The sequence below is a fragment of the Anabas testudineus genome, chromosome 18, assembly GCF_900324465.2.
Source record: "Anabas testudineus chromosome 18, fAnaTes1.2, whole genome shotgun sequence".
NCBI lineage: Eukaryota > Metazoa > Chordata > Actinopteri > Anabantiformes > Anabantidae > Anabas > Anabas testudineus.
In genome coordinates this window covers 16,663,966-16,677,098 of record NC_046627.1, presented here as the reverse complement: position 1 = coordinate 16,677,098, position 13,133 = coordinate 16,663,966, and the positions used below count along the sequence as shown (strand labels likewise).

The window sequence follows — 13,133 nt, the reverse complement described above, 5'->3', positions numbered from 1 at the left end:
CTCTTTTTGAAAGCACAGGAAATGCAATTTTAACTAGTCTTTCCAATATAAATTACACTACTGGAATTAGATTCTGCCTTTGCACTTGAGGCCTGATTAGCTGACCATCTCAGTTTCAGAGGACTAAAAGTAAAACTCATCATGGCTATAGTTATTCTCTTTACCTCCACCCATCACCGTCATTACTTAATAAAAGTATAGCAACTATAGTTACAACAGTGCAGTTGTATAATGGTGTAATAAAAGTTGCACTAAAACTGTTTAAACAAATGGTTTATTAAAAAAATTGTATTTTTATGTGCATGTATGTTTGTAGGATGCAAGTTTGATTGAAGGCATTTAAAATATTTAATACTTAGTCATCCGTATTTCTGCTCAGAAACCTACAGTGTAAGCCCACACATAAATGTTCTTCTAGTTTTCTGGTGTCATATTGGTTCACTGTAAAATACAAAAAAAAAAAAAAAAAAAACAATACAGTAAAAAAACAGTAAAGTAAACAGTGAACTAGTGAAGCAACAGCAGAATCAGGAAACAGCCACAAATAAGCACAATAAAATGTGTTGTAGCATTACTAGCTCTGCATTTTTTGTAAGGTAGACTCTAACAAAAAGGAAAAACTCACCTCATCAGCAGTTTTGTGAGTTTAGTCCAGGGAATGCCCTTTTCCAGGTGCCCATTTTATTCTTATCAAGTGTGTTGAAAGAAGGTACATACTGTGCAGTGCAGGGTTTTTTTTTTAACTGTAAGGGCTTTAATGCACAAAATGTGCTTGTTTTCCTTTAGGTGGGTCAGTATATACTGCACTTTAAATTAGACATAGAGTAGAGAGGCGCACACAGAAGTCGTGTTGTGGTGTTATGACCAGCTAAAACCTGTAACAAGGGTGAAGTCACAGCTGTAACCTACACCAAAGACACTTCAGCAAGGTGTGGACTTGTTGACACCGGGGCTTAAAGTTGGATCTGCTGATTAAAGGGCACACAGCTGCTGTGACAAACCTCACTTCTTTCACAGACAGGTGAGGTGATTCACTATTGATTCAGGTTTGTGCAAGAAAACTCCTATCAGGCTGGTGTGATGTGTGAATTTGTCTAAACAATCAATGTGAATGTAATTTAGAAAATCAGTTTCACAGCTGCTCCTTTACAATTTAAAATGGATGAAATTCGTGGTCAGAAATTAATAAATTTGTTTTCCTGCTGAGTTTGATGAGAAGATCAATACTTACTTCATATCTGTCTGATTAATATGAAGCCACAGTCAGGACTTGTTAGCGAAGTCTACGCTGATGTTGGACGTAAATTTCCAAATCGTCCAGTGATGCTTAGCAGCTCAAACCAAATGTAATGTTCACCGTTTTTAGCCCTATTCCAGACTTTATATTAAAGAAAATGAATTATTCAGTGTTGGCCCAAAGCCTGATTTCATTCCCATTATGCTGTAAACCACTTACTTTTTTACATTCTTGAGTTTAATAAGTCATTTGAGTGATCAAAGCTGTTTGTGCTTAGGTATGGGAAACTGGCCCAGTTTGGGGTACACAGGACTTTTTGTTGGCAGATGCCAGGTAGTCTAACTGTTTATCTGTGTGTCCTCTGTCTATGTTAAGCAAGCTAATTGACTGTTGGCTATAGCTTTTATATTTATTGCATGAGCATGATAAGTGATATTAACGTACTCATGGCAAAAAAGTGATTACACAAATGTCCAAAAACCCCTTTCAGGTCACGCACAGTTGAAAATGTATTTTATTTCAGTATCACAAATAGACAATTATTAGATGACAGTCTGACTGTAAAGGTAGAATATACACTTTTATACTTTTTATTAGCTGGAATACCAATGATGTACATAAAATGATTAGTACAAGGATCTAATTTGTTTTGCTTTGAAATAAGCAGATGTTATTTACACACATTGCTGTGGGTAGCAAACATTTCTTTGTGTTTCTGTAAATCAGAATGTTCTAAACATTTAATTGTAAAAATGATTATATATTTTTATATTTCTCACAATTACTCAAAGATAAAGAGAAACATTTTTTTAGGCTTTTGTAACACTTTGTTTCTAGGGTATGGTTCAGTTACAGAACTGCCTTTTTATGTTGAATGTCACAAGTTATTACCTTGGGAAAAAGATGGCAAAACAAATATCTCAGAATATAATCAATAACATCAAAATGACTGAGCACAGGATTTGGACACTTTTTTTCTTTATCATACAGGCTCTGTACACCACGAGAATAGTTTTGAAATCAAAGACTGAAGATTCATAACCACAGACCACAGATCTTTCGTTTTAAAAAGCTGAAAATACACTTCGGCCTCAAAAATTGGGGCCTTAAAGTTGACGGTCTGCACTTTAAGTACATTTTGATTGTGTAATTCTAAATTCACTGCAGAGTCAAAATGATAAAAACTGTGTCGCTGCCCAAATACATGTACCTCATAGGCTACTCATAAATATTGTAAATAAAGCTCCTAGATTGTAACTTGTTATGCAACATCTGACGCTCTGTTTTTGAACACAGGCCACTGATGTCTGCGTAACCCAAAGTCGCTCTATACTATCATGATAAACAGTGTTGGACGTCCTTACGGTTTGCTTCTAAACAATTATCCATTCCACTGTATTGTTGAATCCCCTTTGACCTCTGGCATGCCAACCAAGTGTTCACAGTGATACCTGTAATCCAATTAGCTAGTGTTGACGTTACTGCAGTTTGCAGTGTCACCCTTGGTGAACTCAACCCACACCATCACATTGCAGTCTAGTGGGAGAATAGGCTTAATTGCCATCTCTCTCTCTCTCTCTCTCTCTCTCTCTCTATCTCTCTTGACTGGATCTCAGTGGACTGGGAAATAAATATGCTTCTTCATCTTTTCTTTCCCTATGTAGTCTCACTGCGTACCAGTTGGGTGACTGTGTCAGAACTGTAATTAACAATGGGTTGTTAGAGGAAGATTTCTCTTTATAACAATTTGGGTCTTAATTGCATTGTGGCGGTGATTATACAGATAAAACTCAGATCCGGGAATGTGAAGATGTTACTAAAATAAGTTCAATGCACCAAAAACATGAGCATTCAGTCAAACGAATTTAAAGCAACCTCAGAATTTTTAAATTTTGTGATTACAGTGTTAGCAACTGAGAGAAATGATGGACAAAACAATGAAAATAGACCATTATATCTTGATAAGAGCACAAAGACCTGGTAACATATTATTTATACCCCATTTAGCATTTATTACATGCCACGATGTAAAGTTTAAAAAAAACAAAAAAACAATAACAATATCACAGTTGTTGATGTCTGTAGTAAAACTGTAGCTATGATGAAATGTATTTGTTAATACTCCTTCATTATTTTTAATATAATTAGAAACCGTTCCTCTTCTCTTGTCGTGCTCCGTAACAAATGGGCAACAGTGATGATTGGTACATGTTTATAAGCAATTGATGTACTGCATCTTTTGCTGTATCTGTCTGTAATTATAAGCTATTAAAAACAGTTAAAAGCATGTTATATTTAATCCTTGATTTACTGTTGATACACTAGTTATTATTGCTTTACATGTGTTAGCATTGTTTAGAAATACATTAATCAAAAATTTAAAAGGTTCTTGTATCTGTTTTTTTTTTCTATATTGGTAGTGATTTCTGCACTAACAACATAAAGACTGAATCGGTTTATGTTCATTAGCTTCAGTTGGAGAGATAAAGTGATAAAGTACTCGTTTTTTTCCAGCAATCAACAGATTTATGAGTGAACTGAGCCTGTTGTCCAATCCAGTGAAGCATACTATGCTTCCTGAGGGGCTAACTGGCTGCATCAAGATATTTATTCTCTGACTGTGTACCTTCAGGCCCCTAAAACACCTGCAAAAGGTTGATACTGTGCTGCCAGCTTACTATGGCTAGTGTCAGACATAGACCCATCAAACGTGGGTGACAGAAAGAGACACGGTGTGGTGTTTAGACTTGAATGAGAGGATCACGTTTGACATTTTTGATCTGCTGCTCGTTGTAGCTTTCTAATTATTGTCAGTCATTTGATCAGTGACCACCAATTTTTCTCTTCTCATCTCCTTCTCATCCTTTGTATCCTCTGCCAGTGTCCCCTTTTCTGCACGTCATCATCTGTCATATTCGTGGCCTGTTCAGTTGGTGATTCATACAGTATGCACAGCGTCACCACCAGCACACTCTGATTCTCTCCCACTCTCTTTTGTGCACTTTTATTTCTGTTGTTCCCTTTCCTCTGTCTCTGTCTTTGTTCTCCTTCCTGTTTCTTAGGCATATATTTCCATTGCTGTCAGTCTCTTCTCCTCAAAGCCTTTGTCGCTGGCCGTCCATCTCAGCTGATATTTCCTCCTTCATGTCACACTGTGCTCATTTGCAGAGGATAGCTAGGGACAGTATGTGTAAATGTGCCTGTTTGACCTTTCCGCTGTGTCCCATTTATGTAACTCAGACAGCAGAATCTGCAGTATCTGTCTCAGACACAGACAGCTAATCAACTTGCACCTCCGTCCGCATGTTGGGTTCAGCATTTTGAATCTCTCCAAACTTTTTTGTTGGGTTTTGTTTTTTTTTTTTTTTTTTTTTTTTTTTTTTAACCAGCGACATATTTTCTGTGTTGCCTTGCCTGCGTTTGTTTTCTCACAAGCTGCCACATGGAGGCGAGCATCCAAGGTCAGATCACAGTGCCCCTGCACACAAATAGCCTAGCTTTTTTTTTTTTTCTGCACTGCTGGCGTGTCAGCAAAAGTGGGCAGGGATGGATGGCTTTGCCTTGAGGGTAAGAGAGGGTGATAGAAACGAGGGAAAGAGGTACAGACATATAGGGGTACTCCCTTATGGGATTCATTTGATTGCTTTTTTACTGTGTTGCCACTTTTTCTTCCCCCTTTCCTCTGCTTAGTATACCTCTGTCTATCAGGTGCCATCTGTTTCTGGGCTCAAATGAGGATGTTTGTAGCTGCTGAAACACCTGCTATACAAACTTAATACATTTAATGGCTTGTATAAAGGAGAATACAGCTACTGTCGAGAGGGGGTTCTGATTCATTTATCTAGTATGGTAATCTAGTATGCTAGGCTTTTTGGCATTTGATAGTACTTCCAAGGGTTCTGGTTGAGAAATTGTTATAGATGTTAGATATGTTGTCCGAAGCACTGATGACTTTCAATTTCTATTTCAAACACAATGCAGCAGTTATGTAAGGTCTTTTAGGTCCTTTAGGCGTGGGTGTCCTGCTAATTTGTCATATGATGTTGCAGCTGACTGAGGGTGTTGAGTGTCCTTGATGAGGTCAACAGCAGCTGTAAAGAAACCTTTAACCCATTCGCAGCTCCTTCTGTGTCCCGATGAAAGGAATAAGACCTAGAGTCTACATTCATGCTAACAGCTAAAAGGTTATTGGTATAAATAAACACAAGACTTAAGAAGCTACTTCGATGACTAGTAAAACATTTCAACCTAACAAGAAGGAAGTTCACTTGCCGTGACTCAACTTCCACATAACTAAACACAAAGCACTGCAGAGGCTGAAGGTAAAGTTTGTTTGGCAGATATTTGGAACCAGTAATCACTAAATTCAACAATGAATAAACACTGCCCATCCAAAAAAAAACAAGGTTACACAATCTAATGTTTCATTGGACCACCTTTAGCAACATTTATTCCCATCCAGAGTTGCGTTACTTTATGCCAAGATCTTGTATTGATGATGCGACCAGTGCACAAAGTCTTCTCCAGCACATTTTAAAGATTCTCAAAAACAGGTCGTCAGCTGACCTCAATCTTTGGTCACGTAAGATTGCTGAACCTAGACCTGACCAACTGCAGCAGCATTGCTCCAATCTTTATGCTCCCTAGCAAATTGAAGCCTTTTTTTCTGATTAGCCTCGCTGTCAAGTTCTTTTCTTAATGCTAAACAGCTGTTTAGTCCCAATCTGCATTGTGTGTGTTGAAATGTTCTTACTTTCACTATAAAGATGATGGTTGATGATGGTTCCCCACTATCCTTCCAGTTTTTAAAAATGAGTTGGACAGCTCTTAACCTAATTTTAGAAGTTTCAGCAATCTCCTTAGATGTTTTCTTTACTTGATGCCAATAATCTGACCTTTCTGAAAACAGATTAGCATTTTTCTCCGACCATAGGATGTGTCTTCTGAAATGAGAAGCCTCTCATCGCATCAGTTAGGGTAAATAACTTGTTGCTAGCTGGAAAATAATCATCAATGCAGTAATTATTTAGCAATCATTAAGTCATTCTCAGGTGTCCATGAATGACTGACAGAACATTACTGCTGGTAGAATCTATAAAAGTTTATAGTTTGGGAATGAAGTTATTGAATACAAATAAATAATAACAATACTGCAAAGTAGAAACCATTCTGCATAGTGTCAGATTCCTTGGAGGGGCAATGGATTCTCAATAGGCTTAGTTATGGTGAGACACATTTAATTCTACTGCAAGCTGCACTGCTTACTCTGCAGTCAAAAAAAGATGCTTCTCTTTATTTTTTCCTTGGCCTTCTATCTGGCAAAAGGCGGAAGGGGCATTCCTGTTGAAACGTGCTGCAGACATGAAAGGATAAATGCCTAAATGAAAGTCTCAGAGATGAGAAGCATTTAATATAATCCGTAAACAAGCGCATGAGCAAAAGAACTCAGCCAATCACTTACCTCTTTCCCACAATCCCCCTTTCTCTGATGTTCATCATTTTCTTTTCTTTCATCTTGTTTTTCTCTCTTACAGCTTTTGATCCGCACTTCGCTGCCCACATCTACTTAAGATGAAGCCATTTTTTTTTTCTCCACCCTGTACTTTCTCACTCTATGTCTCTCTCATTGTGACTGTCTGGGTATCCTCTACTCTTTTGTAACAGTCAGTGTAATGGTTCAAATGTCAAGAAAAAAAAACCCTTTCCTGCCTCCCGCTGTCATTTTCACCACTGAAGTCTTTGATCAGTTTGTTACTGGAGCTAGTGATTGTGCCTCCACTCGCCAGCACTATCCCCAGCAAGTACTGTACATTAGTGATATTCTTTGCTAATTGCTAACTCCTAGACTCTTGCTTGGTGGAGGAGATGTGGGTGGCAGGGTAACTGGTAGCTCCTTGTCAATCTTCTGTCCCAGTAGGCAGCCACCAAGCCTAGAGCCCAGTGTTCAATATTTTTTATTGAACACCAAACAGTAATTAGTAAAACACTACATGACTCTTACTTTATTCAGTGTAGTTTCCTTGTCTGAAATGTAAGTTTTGTTTTTGTTGTGTGACAGAAATTTGTGTGACAGCTTTTTTAAACTTGCATTTGTTATTTTGTTTTGATTTTGTTTTGTTTTTTTACAGAAGCCATCTGTAAACACAACACTGACACACCAGTCATCACCAGTAATCACCAACTAGTAGCTGTTTCTTTATGGCCCACGATAGGCCGCTCAAACCTCCAGAATTACAGTTCTGGGAGTGTTGAGAATTGACATAATCAATGATTATTTGGGTCGTAAAACCAAAAGAATGAGGCTAAAGTTGTGGGAACTGCAGAATAAGACAAAGTACGTTTACTTCAGGTATAATAATTCCTTGAATAAAGGTGTTTTATATTGGTTACTAGTCAATAATGACAAAATAGTCACTTAAAACTGGCATTTAAACTGTTCTCTAGGTTTATCAGTCAGTTAGGCACTAGGGGTTCTTCAGTACATGAAAAAGAGCAAGAAAAAAGTACATGCCAACATGAAAATAAATGTACCAAAGAAAAGTAAAATCACAATTGATGTTTTCTTTTTCTCTCTGCAGGTATACTTATACCCTGTGTCCGTTCAATCAAGTCTCTCAAAAGAACACTGCAGGAACAGAGGTCTCATTAGGGTAAGTGCCTCAATCTCCTCCACATTTGTCTCCACAGTTAAAATCAAATCCCAAAATAACCAGCCAGGATACAGTATGTCAAGGACAGTGAAGAAATACTACCTGCAATACCTCAGAATAGATGTTAACAATGAATGTTGGGAATTCAAGGGGCTCTTTTTTCCAAAAAGCTTCACATCTTTGTGAGTATATTGTGCTCTGTGGCATTTTGAGGCTGTAGCAGATCACATAAAAATAGGTAATACTTCTTGAACAGCATTGTTCTTAAATTCAGCATACATTGTGTTGTTCACCCAACATAGTCAGAAAGGTTCCTCATTTCTTATTAATACCAATTAGATACATTCATATGACAGCAGTTTTCATTTTCTGAATGGAGCTGAAACAAATCCCACCACTGCACTCCTATGAAAGCTCTTTAATCATCGTTAAAGCACTCATATGAAGTTACCCTTAGACCAATATTTGCGCTATTGATTTTTTTATTGTTATTTAATCTTTGTTAGACGTAATATGACCTTTACTCAATCGCTAACAGATCTCTGTTATAGTTTTAATACCTCTTGATCAATGACAAATGATTGAGTTTCATATACTGCTGGGGTTGTGTTTCTTCAGCCTCAGAGGGTTTCAGTTTCATCTAAAGGATTATGCACTGGCCTTTTACTATCCTCTTGGGACGGCCCAATAGCTTGTCCACTGCTGGACATGGTGTGTATCAAAATGCCTAAGTACTATGAAAGATACCACAGTCCTCTTGCAAACAGACCTTGGCACAACCATCTAGTTATATACTGATTGGACTGGAATTTCTTAAAAGGTTGAGAAAACACTAGGTATAACATACCATTCTTCCTCTCAAAACTGCTTTTGGTCAGACAAAAGTTGTCTGGTGTGAATGGCTCCCTGCAACTTATTACACAGCATTTCAACTGGTTTGGGAACAACAAACTGGCCTCGCCTTTGCTGCCTCGTGATTTGAACAGCTTGCTATTGTCATCGGAAATACAAATTCCCAAGTTTATCAAAATGTTTAACTAATTAATTCAAGGGGGATGTCCAACAACTGAAGCTAAAAAGAAGTTGAGTAAACATCGTCCAACAGTACATTGATCCTAATCATCAAGGTACTAGTAAATCTACTACACAATGGGTTACAAAAAAGAAAATACACCTTTTGGAGTCTTGACTCAGTCCTCAACCTAAAACATGCTGTTGAATGAACTCAATCCATTCACACCAGATATCCTTCTGTGGAGATGAATAGCCCAAATTCTTCACGAATCTTGTATAGGTGTAATCCTCAGCTGCCAGAAGTGCTTGTTGGACTTTATTAAGGCCAAAGGAGCCTCAACCAATGATTAAATCAACGGGTTCACTTACTTTCTCCACTAGCACTTTGTATTTTTTTTCTTGTTGTGATCAATGATAACATGAAAGTTTAGAATTGTTTGTTTGCTTGTCTATACTTAAAGATCAAATCTCATGTGGCAGCTTATTAATGTAGAAAACCTGGTCATTTCAAAGGATTCACATTCACATTTTTTTGCTACTATTTATAATCTTGTCCAAGTTTCAAGTTTGAAACAATGGTTGTCATTTAGCAGCCAGGTTTATGCTTCTATAATCACATCACACCACCTTTTCCCACTTTCTCATCATTGTAACAACTTTGTCAAACAGATAAAAGAAAAAAAAAACTTATATATCATACTGATATTTTCCTTCTTTTTATTTTCTGTTCTGTGAATTTTAGATTCGAGGTGATAATTACGGGATGTCGCCTTACTGTCCTTTGCACTTTCTCATTAGCTGTAACCGTCAGTCATCCGACACTTTTATAGGGTGCAATTATGGAAACGCTATTCCATCGACACTGACACCTCTTTGGAAAAAGGCTTTTATGAGTCGTTGCAACTCCTCCCTAAAGAGGAGGATTCGATTGCAGGGCTGTTTTGGTTGTTGAAGGCACATAGGCGAAATACTTGTTTTGTGAACAGACAATTTAAAGACCTAAATGACCACGGAAAATCAACAGTGTCAAAACATTTTATCTCTTTTGACATGCAATGCCATTTGGCTTAGCTTGCCTTCCCCTTGGGGGGTTGGGGGTGGTTGAAGGGAGACATTAAAGATAAATTATTACACATTATCCGTCTCTGAACATATAGTTTTGCTTTCAGTTGGCAAATTATTTGGAATCTAAAGCTCAGCTGTGTTGTTTTTTTGCACCGCCACCTCCCACACTACCCACTCCCTTTTGGAGCGGAAAGTGCAATGCCTCACCACGTTTTTAGCGCAGGAAAGATGAAGAACAGAATGCTAACTGTGAGTAATATGACCCCAGCTCTTCTGCCTGCCTGTCACTCATTATGGTATGGAGGGGCAGAAGGAGCAGACAGAACCAGTGGTCCAACAGATCTCCAACTCATGTACGTTGGTCACTGTTTGGAACAAAATTGCTGCAAAACAGGACTTGAAGAAAAGATTTCAAATATATACCATATTTACGTTTCCTGCATGAAATGCTGCAGTTATGACTGTTGTCGCTGAATATAATAGAAAGACATGATCCTGTTTCCTCCCTCAGAAAGAGTAGAAGGATTTTTAATTTACCTCAGCATGTTAGAAAAAAAATATGACTAGTTTACTATTACTTGTTTTACAGCATAAACACAGACACCTTATTGGTAATTCCAGGCGTTGGCAGGCAGTGCAGCACTATATGATGTACTATACGGTTTCCAGAGAGTGTGTAGTGATGGTGTGTGTGAAATGGTTTTGGGGAAGCAGGGGGAGGGGAGATACATGAATCATAGTTCGCACGCTGGGAATAAAGTTCATTTTTTATCCAGACAGACCATCAGTCAGCTCTTGCAGGATATGGCTGGGCCTCCTGATATCAATCTGCATGGAGGCATCCTCCTTCTCCCCAGAGGAGGTGAGGGGGGGAGAGGGGAGTGCTTTGATTTAAACGGCAGCATTTATCACACCTGCTCCAGCATCCTAAAGGACAACCATGTGAGAAAGAGGAGGGGGAGAGAAGCAGGAATGGCATTAACATGTGCGGCCTGTCAATGATAGCGTGAAGCTGGAACTGTGACTAGGGTGGCGATGACATTGTTAATACTTGCTTGTACCATTTAGACTAATTTGGATTAGTTATGTTACGTTTCTGCAGAATTAAATGGATGGTCTTGCTGCAGAATTTTGATTATGGCTCATGGCCAGTGTTCAGTTTGTGAAGTGTGTCAAGGCTCATAAAAGTTAAAATTGTTCCCTGAGCCCTAACCTTCCTTCATGATTGGTTTTGCAGCATAGTTGGTGTTAGGCCATTAACTATACAAATGTTCTTAAGGAACAATAAATCAGCCTGGGAACACTTTCTTTTGTAGCTAGTTGCTTTTATATTGTGGCCACACACATAGCCATAAAGATTTCACAAGGCACAGCAGTCATACTGCATGCTCCCAATTATCTGTAAATGTAGATATTATACAACTCATATTCACTTCTTGAATTCCAATGTCTCCGTTTTCCATTTAGCTTTTTTGCCTTTCATTCTCAGCAGCTCAACAGCTTCCTGAAATGGCTATTGGAACAATAACATCACCCATGATAATGATAATAGAGTGGAAGAAAATGCTTGCATTGCTACAAACACCATCCCACTGTGACAGCGTCGTCCATCTTCATAATGTCCACACCCCCACCCACCAACCCCTGCTAAGGCAGACATGCTGGATATAGTGACAGGATAGCAAACACTATATTTACTAAATGCAGTTTACGTCAAAATCCAGACAAATATACACATATCTGTAAATCAGTAATATGCTGTAGCACATAGAGTTGGTGCTGCTTTTACTATCTAGTGTTTAAATGGTCTTGACATATTGAATGAGTGAGAAGTAACAAATGGAGTTCATACTTTACATAGAAACAGAATATTGATCACCCTTTCCTCACAAGCCTGTCTAACACAATAATGACAATGATGTGTTAAACCTCTTTAACACAGAAGCACTGCCATAAGATGCTTTTGTCTATTTACACTGCACTTTAAAACACCGTAGTGAAGGCGTACATCTTACATAGGTTACCGGCACCCAGGCTTTAGCTCTGTGATTAGTGTGATGTACAACATGCATGTCGGAAATATGTCACCTTCACAACATTAATGTTGAATGAACTGTGTGCTTTTGCTAGTTTTGCACATTTTAGAAATGATTTGGACTTAAAACGCAGTAGCTGATCTCACAATAAAACGTCACCAAAATGTCTCACCCCTTCTCCCCTAAAACTGGACCAAGACTACAAGCTGCATGTCTGTGCAAAATTGTGTTTAACTTTTTTGGAGTAAAAGGAAATGCTGGTATGTTCACGTGTATAAGAGGAGGCTCATTTTGGTGTCCACCCTACCAAAAAGTGAAGAAATCAATTCCCTGCAGCTATTTATTTTGATCTGTTAGTAGCAGTCCATTAGGGCTTCATGGTTTCCGCTTGCTCTAGGATATGTTTTCACCTATACAGTAGAAAATATGATGTTGATAAACAACGAAAAAATTTGCACGAATGACCATCCAGTGAATTTGTGTAGCGCATGCACAGTCAGCATTTGCAGTGTTGCTCAAAGACTTGGTCAACCACTCAGACGCGAGATGTGAAAAGAATGAGCCGGCCTTCAATGCGCTACAGGGATGTTAATACTGCTATACTGTGAGAGTTCCAGCTGGAGTGGTAGAAGTGGGTGTTTTGAAAAATTAGGGTATTTGTGAAATTATAGGTTTTAATATAAAGCAGCATTAAAATGAGAATGAAGTACGTGGAAAATAATAGTAGAGCGGCTTGTATGTTAGGTTTTCAAAAACTAATGTGAAACACCAACATGGTGAAACCACAGGAACATAATTAAATGCAGTCATATTTTACCACTATTGAGAAAATTATGACAAAGACAAAAGTAAAACGCAGTTTCAAATTCTCATAGGCAGAAACAGCATGAGGACACCAACTAACAACAAGAAACAGGTTCTTACTGAGCATTACAATCAAGTATATCACACAAGACACCAGAAGAAGATTTTCTCTGGTTAACAGCAAGCAACCAATATATAACCCATTTTAATTTCTTTCAAATGACTATAATGGCTTAAATACATGCTGTACCACAGCTCACAATCCGTCTGATCCATTTAAGTTTAAAAAACAAGTCCCCAGGAAGTACATTGTCAACATCCAGTAAT

At 38.1% G+C, this 13,133-nt stretch overlaps 1 protein-coding gene across 1 annotated transcript in view; it reads left to right on the top strand.

Moving 5' to 3' along the window:
- LOC113157483 (glucosidase 2 subunit beta-like) overlaps positions 1 to 13,133 on the top strand; it is a 116,409-nt gene that overhangs the window by 87,205 nt on the left and 16,071 nt on the right. The window contains exon 13 of the mRNA XM_026353001.1: positions 7,816 to 7,887. Within this exon, the coding sequence (XP_026208786.1) occupies positions 7,816 to 7,887 (72 nt within the window). The remainder of the gene's footprint in view (positions 1 to 7,815; positions 7,888 to 13,133) is intronic.